This window comes from Eschrichtius robustus, unplaced genomic scaffold (assembly GCF_028021215.1).
Source record: "Eschrichtius robustus isolate mEscRob2 unplaced genomic scaffold, mEscRob2.pri scaffold_862, whole genome shotgun sequence".
In the NCBI taxonomy this organism is placed as follows: domain Eukaryota; kingdom Metazoa; phylum Chordata; class Mammalia; order Artiodactyla; family Eschrichtiidae; genus Eschrichtius; species Eschrichtius robustus.
In genome coordinates, this window is record NW_027175746.1 from 17,406 (window position 1) to 35,300 (window position 17,895).

General features: G+C 39.3%; 1 protein-coding gene across 1 annotated transcript; it reads left to right on the top strand.

Annotated features, from left to right (window-relative positions):
- Positions 1 to 8: 8 nt before the first annotated feature.
- LOC137758401 (cell cycle checkpoint control protein RAD9B-like) lies at positions 9 to 17,437 on the top strand (the record flags this gene model as incomplete). The annotated part of the gene is made up of 6 exons (XM_068534471.1): positions 9 to 45; positions 2,522 to 2,592; positions 3,436 to 3,585; positions 3,801 to 3,915; positions 14,243 to 14,342; positions 17,331 to 17,437. Coding segments are annotated over exons 1-6 (580 nt in total), but the record flags the coding sequence as incomplete, so codon positions are not given.
- Positions 17,438 to 17,895: the final 458 nt, after the last annotated feature.

Consider the following 17,895-nt stretch of genomic DNA (forward strand, 5'->3'; position numbering starts at 1 on the left):
TTGCAGCCATGTTGAAGTGCGGGATGAGCGGCAGTCAGGTGAAAGGTGCAGAGGCCTTTTTTGCCTTTCTGTGTAGAAAAGGGAAAGACTAGGGTTCATGGGGAAGTTTACACCATCGTCTAGTTTCTTGACCTTTGCCTTTCTGCCTAGGGGCTGAGGACACAAGGCCTGGCCACAGCCAGCCCCCACCCACCCAGGGTCTTGTTAGCTTCTGAGGGGCGAATGACGGCCCATCTGCTTTTATTTATGCATAATATTTATATTCATAGGTGTCCATAAAATGAAGTTGCACTATCCGGACAGATATTGGAAGGGCAGCTTGAAACTCGGGACGATAAGGACTGTGTGGGAAGTTGGGAAAAACAATGCTTGGACAGTAAAAGTACTTTAGTGCCATGAGAAAAAAGCATAAACCTGTATTTTTTTCCAAATTCTAGCATTTTTAATGTATGACCTGGGACAAGCCACGGAATCACTTCAGGGCTCAGTTTTCTCATCTGTAAAATGAGAATAGTAACAGCATCTTCATTATAGGGTTTGTTGTAGGAATAAAATGCAGGTAAAGAGCTCAGTAATGAATGGGAATGTACAAGAACTATTGTTTATTGTAAATGGTACTTTAAACATGTAAGTTACTCCAGAAAGTCTCTATTTAGAAAAGTAATGGTCGTACAGATCATAACCTGAAAGTGATTATTGAAAGGCATCTTGTGTTGCAGCCGGCTTCCCCTGTGTTGACGACCTCTATGCAACAGTATTAACAGGAAAGGAAAGCACAAGCCCCCCCAGTGTTGCTGTTCTCAGAGTTCTAGAAAGTTCTCTCTTGCAGTGTGTACCTTAGTTCTCAATAAGTGATTATTTGTATGATTGTTTAAATTTGTTTTTCCTCCATAACTCTAAGCCCTGTGAGGGGAGGAGCTGTAAACCCATCTTGTTCATTGCTATACCCCCATTGCCTTGGCTTGTACCGTCCTTGGAACATACTAGGTGCTCAATAAATACTCATTGAATGAATGAAAGGTCTTCATTAGCTAGCTCCAGGAAGAAGTGGTGAATGTGAAGTGGTAAAAAGGGACAAACGCCTCTTTTTTTCCCCCTAGTCATCCTCTCTTTCTCAGTTTGAGGCCTGCACCCCACTTCCGGCCATGCCGTGCAGCTTGCAGGATCTTAGTTACCCCACCAGGGATTAAACCCGGGCCCGTGGCAGTGGAATTGCGGTGTCCTAACCACCAGACCACCAGGGAATTCCCCGAACTCTGATTCTTTTTTTTAAATTTATTTATTTTTGGCTGCGTTGGGTCTTCGTTGCTGCGCGCAGGCTTTCTGTAGTTGCGGCGAGTGGGGGCTATTCATTGTGGTGCACGGGCTTCTCATTGCGGTGGCTTCTCTTGTGGAGCATGGGCTCTAGGCGCGTGGGCTTCAGTAGTTGTGGCACGTGGGCTCAGTAGTTGTGGCTCACGGGCTGTAGAGTGCAGGCTTAGTAGTTGTGGCTCACGGGCTTAGTTGCTCTGCGGCATGTGGGAATCTCCCCGGATCAGGGCTCGAACCCGTGTCTCCTGCATTGGCAGGCGGATTCTTAATCACTGCACCACCAGGGAAGCCAGCCAACTCTGATTCTTAAGCATAATAATCTGATTTTATGCTCTGAAATTATTTTTCCTTTTTTCTACTTTTCCATGGATTGATGTGGCCATCCATTTTTATTGCATAGTAGCCCATATCTGTTTGCCATATTTTTTACTTATTCATAATTTATAAGAACACTAATGGTGTCTTACCAGATAAGACCAATATTTCATCCAGCCCTGGCCTCTCTTTCTGACAGGGCATCTAACTGTGTTTTCTGGGAAGATCTGGCATGTTCTGTGCTCAAACATCAGAGATACATCTTGAATTCCTCTAATTTCTCTCTCATGACTTGTTTTGACTTTGCCGCCTGTGAAGTTATTAAAACCCTTCAAACCATCTCCTATATGCTCTGTTTTCACACTTTTGGGGGGTGGGGGGTATACATTTATTTAAACCAAGTTTAAAAATGCATTAGTATGGAAACTGGCTTGCCACAATAGTTCCATGCAACACTGTGAACACATAGAAAGGAAGAATTTTGTTGCATTTTATTATTTCACACACTCACTCTGTGAATTTATTTATTTTTAATATTTATTTATATATTTGGCTGCGCTGGGTCTTAGTTGCAGCACGCAGGCTCTAGATCTAGTTCCCGAGATCTAGTTCCCTGACTGGGGATTGAACCCAGGCCCCCTGCATTGGGAGGGCAGAGTCTTAACCACTAGACTACCAGGGAAATCCCTCATTTTGTTAATTTATTGAGTACTTACTGTGTGTCTGGCATTTCGCCAAGGGTATTATACTGTATTTCTTAAAACAATTTGTAGCATTAGTCTATAAAACACTGTTCTTTATGAATTTATCTTGAGTCCTGTGAATGCTGAAGTAGTCCTGTGATTTTATTGTTTGAGAAAAATAATGTAAAAGGCACCTTTCTTTTTCTCCATAGTATTTGGGAAAGCGATCCAAGCACTCTCACGAATTAGTGATGAGCTGTGGCTAGACCCTTCTGAAAAAGGTGTAAGTAAGAAATTTAACTAATAGATTAAGGACAAAAGAAGATGTTTATAAATCCCAGTCCAGATTGAATGTTAGCTAGGAAATCCAGAAATTCTAATCAGCCCTTTCACTGTTCATCTTTATTTTACATATCTAAATACATCTAGAGCGTGGTAAACTTAAAAATCGTACACAGTTGATTTAAGCCAGAAGAAACAAACTGGTGGTCAAGAGGCTAGATATGGCTTGCAGAAATGTTTTGTGGGGCCTGCACTATGTTTTTTTTAAAAAATGAAATAATTTTCTAACACTTAGTAATTGGGAGAGTCCACATAAAAATCTGAATTTCCTGATTCTGTTGAAAACTCAGAAGATCTGATAGTTTGGGGCCTGCATTCCCAAGTGGCAGTAGTTGGCTGACTAACAGTTTCTCCCCTTAGGCGAGGGAAAATTTTGCTGCAATCTTTTTACTCCCTTTTATATTGCCTTCTGCCACTTTGTGCTTTAAAGTTAAGGCCCCTGTGGGCATTTACATTTTTACAATTATAAATATGTTCTTGTTACCAAAAACAAACAAACAAGAGAAAAATACAATTTCAGCATGCAGGATTTTAGACTTAATACCTATATATAATATATTCCGTTTAGATGTGTGTACATATGCAAATTAAATGCACACTGTATAATGCAGTCCATATTACATCAGTACTATAACTTATGTGTATAATGTAGTCCATATCATGCAGTTCACATCCCATAGCCTTACCCGGACACATTTCAGTGCGATGTTAAACATAACAGAATTTTTAAAATTAATCATTAAAGTTGATTTTTTCCTGTATAGCTATTATTTTATTTTTCTAGCTTGCTTTAAGATCTGTGAATTCTTGTCGGTCAGCATATGGATGTGTCCTCTTCTCGCCTGTGTTTTTTCAACATTATCAATGGTCAACCTCGGTGAAAACGAATGATAGTGACACAATATCGAATTTAAATTGCAAATTGGGAATGAAGGTAAGAGTAAGTGGGCATGGTTTTCTCTTGTATTGTAGAAATATTCATTATATAGGGCATAACACCTATTCTGTACTTAATACTTGGTTTAAATGGCATGCAGGACAGTCTGTTCATTTACGAATATACTTACTCTTCTTTTGTTAGTTTTTTTTTTAAACTAATCAAGCAACCCTATTAAGTATGTGCTCTTCTATAATGTGTTTGTGTTACAGTCAATTCTGCCTATCTTTAGATGTCTGAATTCCCTCGAAAGAAATGTAGAGAAATGCAAAATATTTACCAGATCTGATAAGTGCAAAGTAGTTATTCAGTTCTTCTGCAGACATGGTAGGTATAATTAAATCCAGTTTAAAGTATGTGTGTGTTTTGTTAATATTTTTCATGCTTAGAATATTCAAACCGCATATCAAGACTTCCCATTGCACTACTGCTTAGAATTTGTATAGTTTTGTGGTAGGGCAGTTATAAATATTATCTTGTCTCTGTAGAAGTACTGTGAGTTGATTGGTATTAATTATTTCCTTTTTTGGCTTGTCAGTGGCACAAGCTTTGCCTGCACACAGACCAATTTTTTAAATGTCCATCTGAATTCTAACAATTGAGTATTCTAAAATTAACTAGCTGCTTGATGATATTCTGTAAGACTGCCTTGGTAACAGTGTTCCTTGGAACGAACAGAAAAGAATAATGCCTACCTGTATTAAAAATGCTCCAGGAGGTAAATAGTATTTTATCTGGGGCTGAAAGAAGCATGGTAACTGGCCCAAGGGCACAGAACTAGTAAGTCACAGAGCCTGGATTTGAGTCCAGCCCCACAATAGTAGGAGCCAAAACCTTCATTCATTCTCTCTGCTACACCAAGAGATTTCCTGCCTCCTAGCCTTGCATGGTAGATATTCAAATGTTGTAGTCATATAGGATTTTACATGGTTAAATATGTATAGCATGGTGATAAAGTGCATGCACTCTGGAGGTCAACAGGGTCTGGGGTGGAATCCTGCTCTGCTTCTTCCTTGCTGAGACATTGGACGAATTATTTTACATCTTTGTGCCTCAGTTTCCCTATATGTAAAATGGGGACAATGGTAGTACCAGCCTCCTAGGGTTTTTGTGAAGCTTCAATGAGTTATAGGAAGTTATAGTTCTAAAGTGTTTAAAGAAATACCTGGCATATTTTCTAAGAGTTAGCGCTAGTAATATTTATGATGATTGCTGCTATTTTATTTGAAGTTACCAGTTAGGAGTGTATGTTTTAAAAAATCTTGTACTTGTGGTATTGGTCCAAATCTTTTTATAGTGGAATGGTCTTCTGGAAGGTTATATTAGTGTTACGATTTATCTTATATTTCTTAATTTTGTCTTACATTTATCTTAATATTTTTATTTCAGCTCTTACTCATATTATATTCCTTAATTTTTCCTCTGCAAAATATCAATTTTTAACATTATTTTTTCCTTCTTTGAGCTTCAGTTCATGTCATAGCAGAATCATGTAAAGAGCATGATTAAAAGCCCAGGAAGGGTGGGGGGAGGGATAAATTAGGAGTTTGGGATTAAAATATACACACTACTGTATATAAAATAGATAACCAACAAGGACCTACTGTGTAGCACAGGGAACTATACTCAATATCTTGTAATAAGCTATAACAGAAAAGAATCTAAAAAAGAATAATATATATATATATGTATAACTGAATCACTTTGCTGTACACCTGAAACTAACACATTGTAAATCAACTGTATTTCAGTAAAAATTAAAAAAAAAAAAGCACACACACACACACAAAAAGCACCGCAAGCTCTGACATCACACAGATTTGGATGTGGATTCTTCTATAATTCTTATTAGCTTTGTGACAGTACATAAGCTCTCTGAACCTTCATTTGCTTTTCTCTAGAATGGGGATAATCTTACCTACCCTCAGATTCTGAGGTTGTTGTGAGGATGAAGTGAGATCACATGTGTAAAGCACTTAGTGTGGTACCTGACACAGAGGCAGTACTGAATAGTCAGTGACTGATGTTATTACAATTATCCTCATCCCTTATTTCCAGCTAGATTTTATTTTTTAATTTTTTATTAAAAAAATTTTTTTTTGGCTGCACCGCGCGGCTTTCAGGATCTTAGTTCCCCGACCAGGGATTGAACCTGGGTCCTCGGCAGTGAAAGCATGGAGTCCTAACTACTGGACCACCAGGGAAGTCCCCAGCTAGATTTAAAAAAACCAACTTTTCAGCTTCTTAAGTATGTCTCAAGTGGCTTGATTAATGTCCAATACATATTTGTGATTGGTTGATTTTTAATAGCTTTTGTAGGGAAGTTGTATGAGTTAGAATGCTATAAGTCAGCGGTCCCCAACCTTTTTGGCACCAGGGGCCGGTTTCGTGGAAGACAATTTTTCCACAGACGGGGGTGGGGGGATTGGGATGGTTCAGGTGGTAATGCCAGCGATGGGTAGCAATGGGGCTCAGCTGCCACTCACCTCCTGCTGTGCGGCCCGGGTGGTGGGGGTGGGGGATGGGGACCCCTGCTCTAAGTTACAAATAACAGGGGGAAAAAAAAACCACCCAGAAAATCCAACTCAAACTGACTTAAACAATAAGAAGGAATATTGGCTCATGTAAACTAAAAGTTCAAAATTAGGTCATAGGCGTGTTTCGATCCAGGCTGCAGCAGCTGCTTCTCCTTCTTTTTAAAATTCTCTCAGGTCTGCTTGCCTCCATGTGAGTTATACTAAGGCGAGCTTCTCTTATAAACTTTTTTTTTTAATATCTTTATTGGAGTATAATTGCTTTACAGTGGTGTGTTAGTTTTGCTGTATGACAAAGTGAATCAGCCATGCATATACATATATCCCCATATCTTCTCCCTCTTGGTGTCTCCCTCCTCTTATAAACTTTTAATAATGAGATGACTTCTAGCAGCAGCAGCAGCTGGGGCTACATGCTTGCTCTTTCACATCTGGGGGAGTGAGAGCCATAATTCATACATGCACTGAACAAAAGTGCTTGACTTTGCTCTGATTGGACTAACCTAAATTAATCCTGGGGAGCCAGGGGAATTCCATTCTCTAATTGCCTTGGCTTATTGCCATATCTGGACCAAATTCAATTGCAAGGGGGATAAGATTACATCAATTGATTTATACCAGTGAGGGCCCACAAGTGATACTGGAAGTGAAGTCAGTCCCACCCAAACCTCATGGCTGCTACATAACAGGGAAGGATGGCTCAGGAAGGAAGGGAGAAGTAGGGGATAGATGCTGATACCCAGTAAATGGGGTAAATAGTTATACTTCCCACAACTGTATGTACCCAGCCCAGGAAATTATGTTTGCAATTTTATTTTTATAATCTGGTGGAGAAACATTGTTCAAATTTAGTTGAGAAAAATCACCTGGGCAGAGATATCCAATAAACTGCTAGAAATACATATTTGGAACTGGGGAAGAAATTAAAGACAGTGAAGTAAATTTGGCTCTCTTCATTGATAGAAAACAATTGCAAAAGCATGAGCTGCTAAAAAAGACTAACTTCTCTGAATCTAACCATAAATGGTTTCCAGAACGGTGATTTCTTAGGTTATTTAGCATCTGCTAATAGAAAAAAAAAAAAGATGATTTATGTCATCAAGAACCAAGGTTCATATGAAATATTTACCTGCCTAATAATAATTCTATCAATTCTCTGTATTTTCATTGGCACTGGCCCCAGAGTGGCTAAAAATGAGTCAGTGAATTGTCCCTGAAGAACATGCTCTGATCCAAAGCACCTGCTAATAAGTTCTGTCCTGGTCAAGAAGACAGATCTCCGACAGAGAGGGGCTTCCATACGAGGGGTGCACTGGCTATTGAGTGAAAATAAAACCCTGATTCATACATGTATATTAATGACATGGTGTCAAGAGGGCAGGATTTCCACTTCACTGTTTTAAGGTTTTGTAAAAGGGCATTCTACAGATACGCTAATGACTTTAAACTTGCATAACAGTGAACTTAAAGGGATTGAGAAACATTTGCCAACTTATAAGTATCATTAACCTCTGAAATTCCAAACCCCACAAATGGAACATCTCCAAAATAATGCTTGTTCCTTAGCTGTACCTCTTTAAGTTTGAAAGAGTTCTCTGGAGCCACTGAGGGAAGTTGCAAATTGAGCTATGAAACAGCAAGCAGAATTCTATCATAGCATCATATATGCCATGGCTGGCAGCTGATGGTATAAGGCAGTGCTCCTCAAGCGGTCCATGGACTGGCTGCTGGACCTCAAATTGTCTGTTACTGGTCTGTGAGAAGATAAGGAGCTTGTGTCAGAATTTAAGTCAACCACATTACTAGGCATTCTCTTTAGTTCCGCTGTTTTGTTTTTGTTTCAATAGTGAGACTTTCTCAATGAAGGAAGAAATTCTGGTGAAAATTCCTTGTCTCTTAGAGTCCAGTACTTTGTGCAGCACTAGATAAAATCAATAAATGACACAGAGGAAACAGGACTTCTAAATTTTTATCCTGTTTGCATTCTATCAAGGAAAATTATTATTAAACTGGAAGACTAGAAAAACCACAATGAAGAGGTACACCAAGCCAAGTTGCTTTAAAAAGAGCACAATGGATGTACTTGGGGCAAGAGATTCAAAGGAGAGAAAGGTGAAGAGGAAGGGCTATCTGGGTGGTAGCATCACATGTTGGTAAATTTCTTTTCTTTTTTTTTTTTTAAACATCTTTATTGGAGTATAACTGCTTTACAATGGTGTGTTAGTTTCTGCTTTATAACAAAGTGGATCAGCTGTACGTATACATATATCCCCATATCTCCTCCCTCTTGCGTCTCCCTCCCCCCTCCCTATCCCACCCCTCTAGGTGGTCACAAAGCACCGAGGTGATCTCCCTGTGCTATGTGGCTGCTTCCCAGTAGCTATCTATTTTATAATTGGTAGTATATATAAGTCCATGCCATTCTCTCACTTCATCCCAGCTTACCCTTCCCCCTCCCCGTGTCCTCAAGTCCATTATCTATATCTGCGTCTTTATTCCTGCCCTGCCCCTAGGTTCTTCATAACCATTTTTTTTAGATTCCATATATATGTGTTAGCATACGGTATTTGTTTTTCTCTAACTTACTTCACTCTGTATGACAGACTCTAGGTCCATCCACCTCACTACAAATAAGTCAATTTCGTTTCTTTTTATGACTAATATGCCATTGTATATACGTGCCACATCTTCTTTATCCATTCATCTGTAGATGGACATTTAGGTTGGTCCCATGTCCTGGCTATTGTAAATAGTGCTGCAATGAACACTGTGGTACATAATTCTTTTTGAATTATGGTTTTCTCAGGGTTTATGCCAAGTAGTGGGATTGCTGGGTCATATGGTTGTTCTATTTTTAGTTTTTTAAGGAACCTCCATACTGTTCTCCATAGTGGCTGTATCTATTTACATTCCCACCAACAGTGCAAGAGGATTCCCTTTACTCCACACCCTCTCCAGCATTTATTGTTTGTAGATTTTTTGACGATGGCCATTCTGACCGGTGTGAGGTGATACCTCATTGTAGTTTTGATTTGCATTTCTCTAATGATTAGTGATGTTGAGCATTCTTTCACATGTCTGTTGGCTATCTGTATATCTTCTTTGGAGAAATGTCTATTTAAGTCTTCTGCGCATTTTTGGATTGGGTTGTTTGTTTTTTTGATATTGAGCTGCATGAGCTGCTTGTAAATTTTGGAGATTAATCCTTTGTCGTTTGCAAATATTTTCTTCATTTGCAAATATTTTCTCCCATTCTGAGGGTTGTCTTTTCATCTTGTTTATGGTTTCCTTTGCTGTGCAAAAGCTTTTAAGTTTCATTAGGTCCCATTTGTTTATTTTTGTTTTTATTTCCATTTCTCAAGGAGGTGGGTCAAAAAGGATGTTGCTGTGATTTATGTCATAGAGTGTTCTGCCTATGTTTTCCTCTAAGAGTTTTATAGTGTCTGGCCTTACATTTAGGTCTTTAATCCATTCTGAGTTTATTTTTGTATATGGTGTTAGGGAGCGTTCTAATTTCATTCTTTTACGTGTAGCTGTCCAGTTTTCCCAGCACCACTTATTGAAGAGGCTGTCTTTTCTCTACTGTATATTTTTGCCTCCAAATCAAAAATAAGGTGACCATATGTGCATGGGTTTATCTCTGGGCTTTCTATCCTGTTCCATTGATCTATATTTCTGTTTTTGTGCCAGTACCATACTGTCTTGATTACTATAGCTTTGTAGTATAGTCTGAAGTCAAGGAGCCTGATTCCTCTAGCTCTGTTTTTATTTCTTAAGATTGCTTGGCTATTCGGGGTCTTTTGTGTTTCCATACAAATTGTGAAATTTTTTGTTCTAGTTCTGTGAAAAATGCCATTGGTAGTTTGATAGGGATTGCATTGAATCTGTAGATTGCTTTGGGTAGTATAGTCATCTCCACAATATTGATTCTTCCAATCCAAGAACATGGTATATCTCTCCATCTGTTTGTATCATCTGTAATTTCTTTTATCAGTGTCTTTTTTTTTTCTTTTATTTATTTATTTATTTATTTATTTATTTATTTATTTATTTATGGCTGTGTTGGGTCTTCGTTTCTGTGTGAGGGCTTTCTCTAGTTGCGGCGAGCGGGGGCCACTCTTCATCATGGTGCGTGGGCCTCTCACTGTTGCGGCCTCTCTTGTTGCGGAGCACAAGCTCCAGACACACAGGCTCAGTAGTTGTGGCTCACGGGCCTAGTCGCTCCGCAGCATGTGGGATCTTCCCGGACCAGGGCTCGAACCCGTGTCCCCTGCATTGGCAGGCAGATTCTCAACCACTGCGCCACCAGGGAAGCCCCCTCATCAGTGTCTTATAGTTTTCTGCATACAGGTCTTTTGTCTCCTTAGGTAGGTTTATTCCTAGGTATTTTATTCTTTTTGTTGCAATGGTAAACGGGAGTGTTTCCTTAATTTCTCTTTCAGGTTTTTCACCATTAGTGTATAGGAATGCAAGAGATTTCTGTGCATTAATTTTGTATCCTGCTGCTTTACCAAATTCATTGATTAGCTCTAGTAGTTTTCTGGTAGCATCTTTAGGATTCTCTCTATATAGTATCATGTCATCTGCAAACAGTGACAGCTTTACTTCTTCTTTTCTGATTTGGATTCCTTTTATTTCTTTTTCTTCTCTGATTGCTGTGGCTAAAACTTCCAAAACTATGTTGAATAATAGTGGTGAGAGTGGGCAACCTTGTCTTGTTCCTGATCTTAGTGGAAATGGTTTCAGTTTTTCACCACTGAGAACGATGTTGGCTGTGGGTTTGTCATATATGGCCTTTATTATGTTGAGGTAAGTTCCTTCTATGCCTACTTTCTGGAGGGTTTTTATCATAAATGGGTGTTGAATTTTGTCTAAAGCTTTCTCTGCATCTATTGAGATGATCATATGGTTTTTCTCCTTCAATTTGTTAATATGGTGTATCACATTGATTTATTTGCATGTACTGAAGAATCCTTGCATTCCTGGGATAAACCCCACTTGATCATGGTGTATGATCCTTTTAATGTGCTGCTGGATTCTGTTTGCTAGTATTTTGTTGAGGATTTTTGCGTCTATGTTCATCAGTGATATTGGCCTGTAGTTTTCTTTCCTTGTGACACCTTTGTCTGGTTTTGGTATCAGGGTGATGGTGGCCTCGTAGAATGAGTTTGGGAGTGTTCCTCCCTCTGCTATATTTTGGAAGAGTTTGAGAAGGATAGGTGTTAGCTCTTCTCTAAATGTTTGATAGAATTTGCCTGTGAAGCCATCTGGTCCTGGGCTAAATTTCTAATAGTCAGAAATGGGAAGGCATTCTATGATGAGGGAGCAGTGTGGTCAAAGGTATAGACTGGAAGTGTTTAGTGTGTTAAGGAAAAAGGGGAAGGAGGCAAGTAGCAGGAATGAAAGCATCAGGGATAACAAAGAAATAAGGCATTTCTCAGCTTGGACATCCTCGGCAATGCCAATAGAACTTTCACCCAAGTCAGGTATTTGTTATAGAGATATGATTGTGCTTGTATATGCATGGGCTATTTCTAAAGAATACCTAAGAAACTGGTAACCGTAGTTACCTCTGAGGAGGGTACTGGGGTGGCAGGAGTCAGAGGTGGAGGGTGACTTATTTTCACTGTCTATTCTTTGGTATCTTTTGAATTTTATACCATGTACATCTATTACCTTCTATTACCTATCCATCTAAAAGTAACTTGAAAATATTTTTTAAAATAGGTAAGATATGCCAACTTTTGAGCTTTGTGTCTTCCCAAAATAGCAGCCACAGTAATCCCTTTAAAATAGGTCAGATTATGTCACTCCAGTGCTTAAAATTCTCAAAAAGCTCACCATTTTACCCAAGGTAAAAGCCGAAGATCTTACAATGGCCAGTAAGGCCCCACATGATCCGGGAGTCCCAGGCTGGGCCCCTGTTCTCTCTGCCTAGCAAGCCTCCTTCTCCAGATAGCACATGGCTTGCTCTTTCAAAAACCTCCTTCAGTCTTGCTCAAATGGCATCTTTTCCATGAGGTCTTCCTTGACCTCCTTATTTGAAATTGCTGCCCACCACCACCGGCACTCCCCAGCCCCCTTTCAGCTTTCCTTTTTTCTTGTGCTACTTGTCACTATGTGACAGACCAATTATTTTACTTTTTCTTTTTTTGGCCACACCGCACGGCATGCAGGATCTTAGTTCCCCGACCAGGGAGCAAACCTGTGCCCTCTGCAGTGGAAGCGCGGAGTCTTAACAACTGGACCACCAGGGAAGTACTACTTTTGATTTTCTTATTGTTTGCCTCCCTTCGCTAGAATGTAAGCTCTGTGAGGTCAGAAATTTTTGTCTGAGTTGTTCTTTGCTAGTCCACAGCTCCAAAATTCGTCCCTGTGTGTTTCCCTACTTTGAATCTCAGCTGGCCTTGGAGTTGCTTTGATATCAATAGAATGCACTAGAAGTGATGTTGTGTGAGTTCCAAGCCTAGGCCTCAAGAAGCCTGTCAGCTTCCACTGTTAAACTAAGAACATTTCCATCAGCATGAGAATAAGCACAGCCCAGCACAGACTCCTGGAAGATTGGAGACCATGTGGTGAGAGGCCCCAGCCATCCCGGCTGTCCCTGTTGTCCCAACTGTGAGGCCCCAGATATGAATGTGAGGCCATTCAAAATGATCCAGCCACAGCTAAGCCAACCCAAACCAGAGGAGCCACTCAGCTGAATTGTTAGAAATAACAAACGTTTGTTATTTTGGGCCACTAAATTTCTGATTAAAATTCGTGGTTTTTAATCCATTAAAAACTAACTGATCAGGAATTCCTTGGTGGCACAGTGGTTAAGAATCCGCCTGCCAATGCAGGGGACACAGGTTAGAGCCCTGGTCCGGGAAGATCCCACATGCCGCGGAGCAACTAAGCCCGTGCGCCACAACTACTGAGCCCGCGTGCCACAACTACTGAAGCCTGCACGCCTAGAGCCCATGCTCCAATTCAGCAAGAGAAGCCACCACAACGAGAAGCCTGCGCACCACAACGAAAAGTAGCCCCTACTCGCCGCAACTAGAGAAAGACCGCACGCAGCAACAAAGACCCAACACAGCCAAAAAATTAATTAATTAATTAAAAGAAACAAAAACCAAAAAACTAAGTGGTCAGGGACTTCCTTGGCGGTCCAGTGGTTAAGACTCCGCGCTCCGAATGCAGGGGGCACAGGTTCGATCCCTGGTCAGGAAGGTCACACATGCCTCACTGCGTGGTCAAAAAAAAAAAAAACCACAACAAAACAAAAAAAAGAACAACTGATCAGCCTTGTACACAGTAAGTGCTCAGTAAATATTTATGAAAATAATAAATATTGCTGTTGTTATTAATTCAGTTAAAAAATAAGTGGAGAAATGTTTATGGTGACTCCTTTTGATTCTCATTGTAACATTATTATGCTGTCGAAAGTTATAGCCCACCTGGATTTTATTACACGGGCTCCATATTCAAACTCAGATTCAGAAAAAAGAAAGAGATAAAACAAACTTAGATTCAAATTCTAGCTATACTTGTTAAAACAGCATAGCCTTGAAGTCATTTAACAGAGCTAGAGCTATAGTTTCCTCTTCTGAGATCAAGTACCTATCCCATAGGCATAGTGTGAGGATCAGAGGTAATGTATGTACAACATATCCTGCAGTTGCTGGTACATTGGGCCGTAGCCATAATTGCTCCACAGTCCTCTTCTCCTCTCAGAGGGAAAGAATTCACAGACTGGATGCTCAGGTTTTACTTTTAAAGTTCCCATCCAAAAATATCAGTTTGGATGAAAAATACTGAAAAAGAATCATAGATGTATGATCTGTTTTGGGCAATTACTATTTTACACACAATTTAAGAAATTACCTGTATTTCAAAAGAATGTGGGAACTCTACTGCCTAATTGGTTGGAGGGTGTGACATGTTACATGGTGTCCACTAGGGAGCGATAAACACGTTCATTAAGGGATAGTGCTTCTTGTGAGCTTTGTGCACCTGTCAGATATTAAATATTACTTTAATTTTATTATTTTAATCTGGCTCTGAAACTTAAAGACTTTAAAAAATCTGTTAATTTTGCACTTAAAATTATTAACTGGTTGCTTTATTTTTTTAAGGTATTAAAAGGATTCATAATGTGTGTTTTCAAGAAAGTCAGCCTTTGCAAGTTATTTTTGAAAAGAATATGTGTTCTAACACACTAGTGATTCAGCCAAGGTAATGAGTTCTCTGTTGTTTATTTTTATTTTTCTGAATAGATTATGGTCACAGAGTGAAGAATTAATAGCCTAGAGCTTTTAAATCAGTTAACATTTTTTTAAGCTAACACTGGACTTGTAGAAATCACCGTACAGGATCAAGAGGAAACCTTGAGAAAGATAAAAGTAGATAATAACTGCCTAATGGTAGAAATAATAATTTAGTGGCCAAAATGTTCTAGAAGTATCCCATCAGTGGCTTTCTACATCAAGTGGTATTAAGAGAAAAATATATTATCTAATAATACTTTGCATTTATATGGTGCCTTCTATCTGAGTCTTAACACACACAGCATGAGGAAATTTTAACACTTTTTACATGAACTGATTTTATCCCCAAGTGTTTGTTTGTTTGTTTGTTTTTTCTAGAGAATGAGTGGGACATATTTGTCAGTGAAAGGTACTCAATTTTTCAGTTAAGCTGTAGCTTAAACATTAATTACTTTGTAAGCCAAAAGATATTTTATCCTTATTGTTTTTTAAATTACAAAAGAAATACATGCTCCTTGCAATACATCTGAAATTTATAGAAGAGTGCAGAGATGAAAAATGGAAGTCTTTCTCCTCTACTTGCCGCATATATCCCACTTGGCAGGGGTTTAACATCTATTAACAATGTGGTGTATATCCTTCTATATCATCTTCTATTTATAGCCAGTCTTTCTATAACTTTCTTTTTCCCTATAGCTATGGATATCTTTCTTTCTCTCTTTTTCTCCTTCTCTCTCAAATTTATATCACCTACTAGACACATACATAGTTTTTTAAAAGAAAATGTCCTACTATCCTTATTGCTTGGCAACTTCCTTTTTTAGTGTCTATGTCAGTTTAGTTAAATCAATTTTATTCTTTTTAATGATTGCATAATTTTTAATTGTATGAGTGAACCATAATTTAGTTACCCATTACCCTATTAGTGAAAAAGTTGGTTGTTTCCGACTTTTTGCCATCACAAACAATGCTGCTAGTAGTGCATAAGATAGTTATTAGTTACCTATTTCTGTGAAGCAAATTTCCCCATAACTTAAAGCTTTAAAAAAACCCAGTTGTTTATTACTTCAAAATAATAAGTGTGGCTTAGCTGGGTGCTTTTGGCTCAAGGTTTCTCATGAGGTTGAAGTCAAGCCGTCAGCCAGGGCTGTGGTCTCATCTGAAGGCTGAACTTGGAGAAATTCACTCCCAAGCTCACTGACATGGCTGTGGGAGGCCTCAGAAAGTCAGCTTCTAAGCTCACCCATGTGGTTGCTGGTAGGCCTCAGTTCCTCACCATGCAGGCTGGCCGATTGTCCTCACAACATGGCACCTGGTAACCAGAGGGAGAGAGAGAGAGGGAAAGAGAGAAGGAAACTCCTATTATGGAAGACATAGTCTTTTTTTTATATATATATAAAAAAAAAGTCATTTTTTTGGTGTTTATTTTATTACTAGGGAGCTTGAGCATCTTTTCATATATTTATTAGCAATTTGTATTTTTCTTCCTTTTTGAATTGCACATTCATGTTGTCATTTTTGGTATCAGGTTGTTTAGTATCTTGTACAACACCTCTCCCTTAACACTGGAAAAGTTTCCAGATTAATTTGGTAGGTGTTCCTGACATTTTGGCATTGAGAAACTCTGCTAATCTAATGTCTAGTGGCAGGTTAACACTAACATTACAGAAATTCTAAGAATCTCATTTTTATCTGACCTCACCTCAATTTAAAAAATAGGCCAGGGCTTCCCTGGTGGCGCAGTGGTTAAGAATCCGCCTGCCAATGCAGGGGACACGGGTTTAAGCCCTGGTCCGGGAAGATCCCACATGCTGTGGGGCAGCTAAGCCCCTGTGCCACAGCTACTGAGCCTGCGTTCTAGAGCCCGTGAGCCACAACTACTGAGCTCACGTGCCACAGCTACTGAAGCCCACGTGCCTAGAGCCCGTGCTTCGCAACAAGAGAAGCCACCACAATGAGAAGCCCGTGCACCACAACAAAGAGTAGCCCCGGCTCGCCGCAACTAGAGAAAGCCTGTGCGCAGCAATGAAGAACAAAACAAAACAAACAAAAAATAGGCCAGAACTTTTAATGCAATAATAAAAAGATAATAAATAACCTAACTAAAAAATGGGCAAAGGATTTGAATGGACATTTTTCCAAAGAACGTATGCAAATGGCCAACAAGCACATGAAAAGATGATCAACACCATTTGTTGTTAGGGAAATGCAAATCAAACAATTTTAAATCTGTGAATTGTGTAGAACGTGAATTATATCTCAATAAAGGTGTTTTAAAAAAGGGAGCCCAGGATGAAAGGGCATTTGGAATGTCAGGACAACCTTGAAAGAAATAGTTAATAATCTAGGACAAGTGACAAAGGGAAAGAGAATACAGGCAGCAGACTGCTTGTAAACCTCTACCCCTCGACTGCATCTCCAGCATAGTTCACCCCAGTTCTGTTTGAACATCTCCATTTTCTAGTATCTCCCTTAGGAGTATGATCCCAGGTCATTTTTGTTAAAAAATGTATTGGGTATGTGAAAGCATAGAATTAAAGATATTTTATTCTAGTGTTTGGTTTATTCTGCAGTTTTCACATGTTTTACTTAGAATATATTTTGCTATTCTCTTGGCCTTCAAATGATGTTGTAATTCTTTCTTTTTTTTTGGCCGCAGCCGAGCGGCTTTCAGGATCTTAGTTCCCCGACCAAGGATTGATCCCAGCCCCCAGCAGTGAAAGCGCCGGGTCCTAACCACTGGACTGCCAGGGGATTCCTAATATTGTAATTTTAAGATATACTAAAAATATAGCAGCTCATATAGAAGAATGAAGATAGGTCTTTTGGGTAGATTTTTCTAAATCCAGGACAATTAACCTATTTATTTCCAGGTTAAAGATGAGTCCCATTTAATATGATAATTTCTTTCTGTTTGTTCTTCAAATAATGTACTACTGTTCCTTACATTTTATAGAGTGCTTGCTGAGGCAATTGTTCTTTTTACATCGAGTCAAGAGGAAGTTACTCTTGCTGTTACTCCACTGAACGTTTGCATTAAGAGTTCTAATGAGGAATCAATGGGTAAGGATTATATCTGTCACTGTGCTTTGATGGAATATTACTTCGTGGCTTTCCTGATTACTGTACGGTTATACAGCAAATATTAGTGACATAATACTTTTTCTTGTCTAAAAGGCAGTAAAATGTAGAAAGATCATTAAAATTTTTAAGAGACCTGAGAAATTTGTCACATTCAGTAATTAAAATACTTGGCTTTGAAATTCAGATTGTTTTAAAATTAGGAGAATGGGACTTCCCTGGTTGCACAGTGGTTAAGAACCCACCTGCCAATGCAGGGGACATGGGTTCGAGCCCTGGTCCGGGAAGATCCCACGTGCTGCAGAGCAACTAACCCACAAGCCACAACTACTGAGCCCGAGTGCCACAACTACTGAAGCCCGTGTGCCTAGAGCCTGTGCTCTGCAACAAAGAGAAGCCACCGCAATGAGAAACCTGTGCACCGTGAGGAAGAGCAGCCC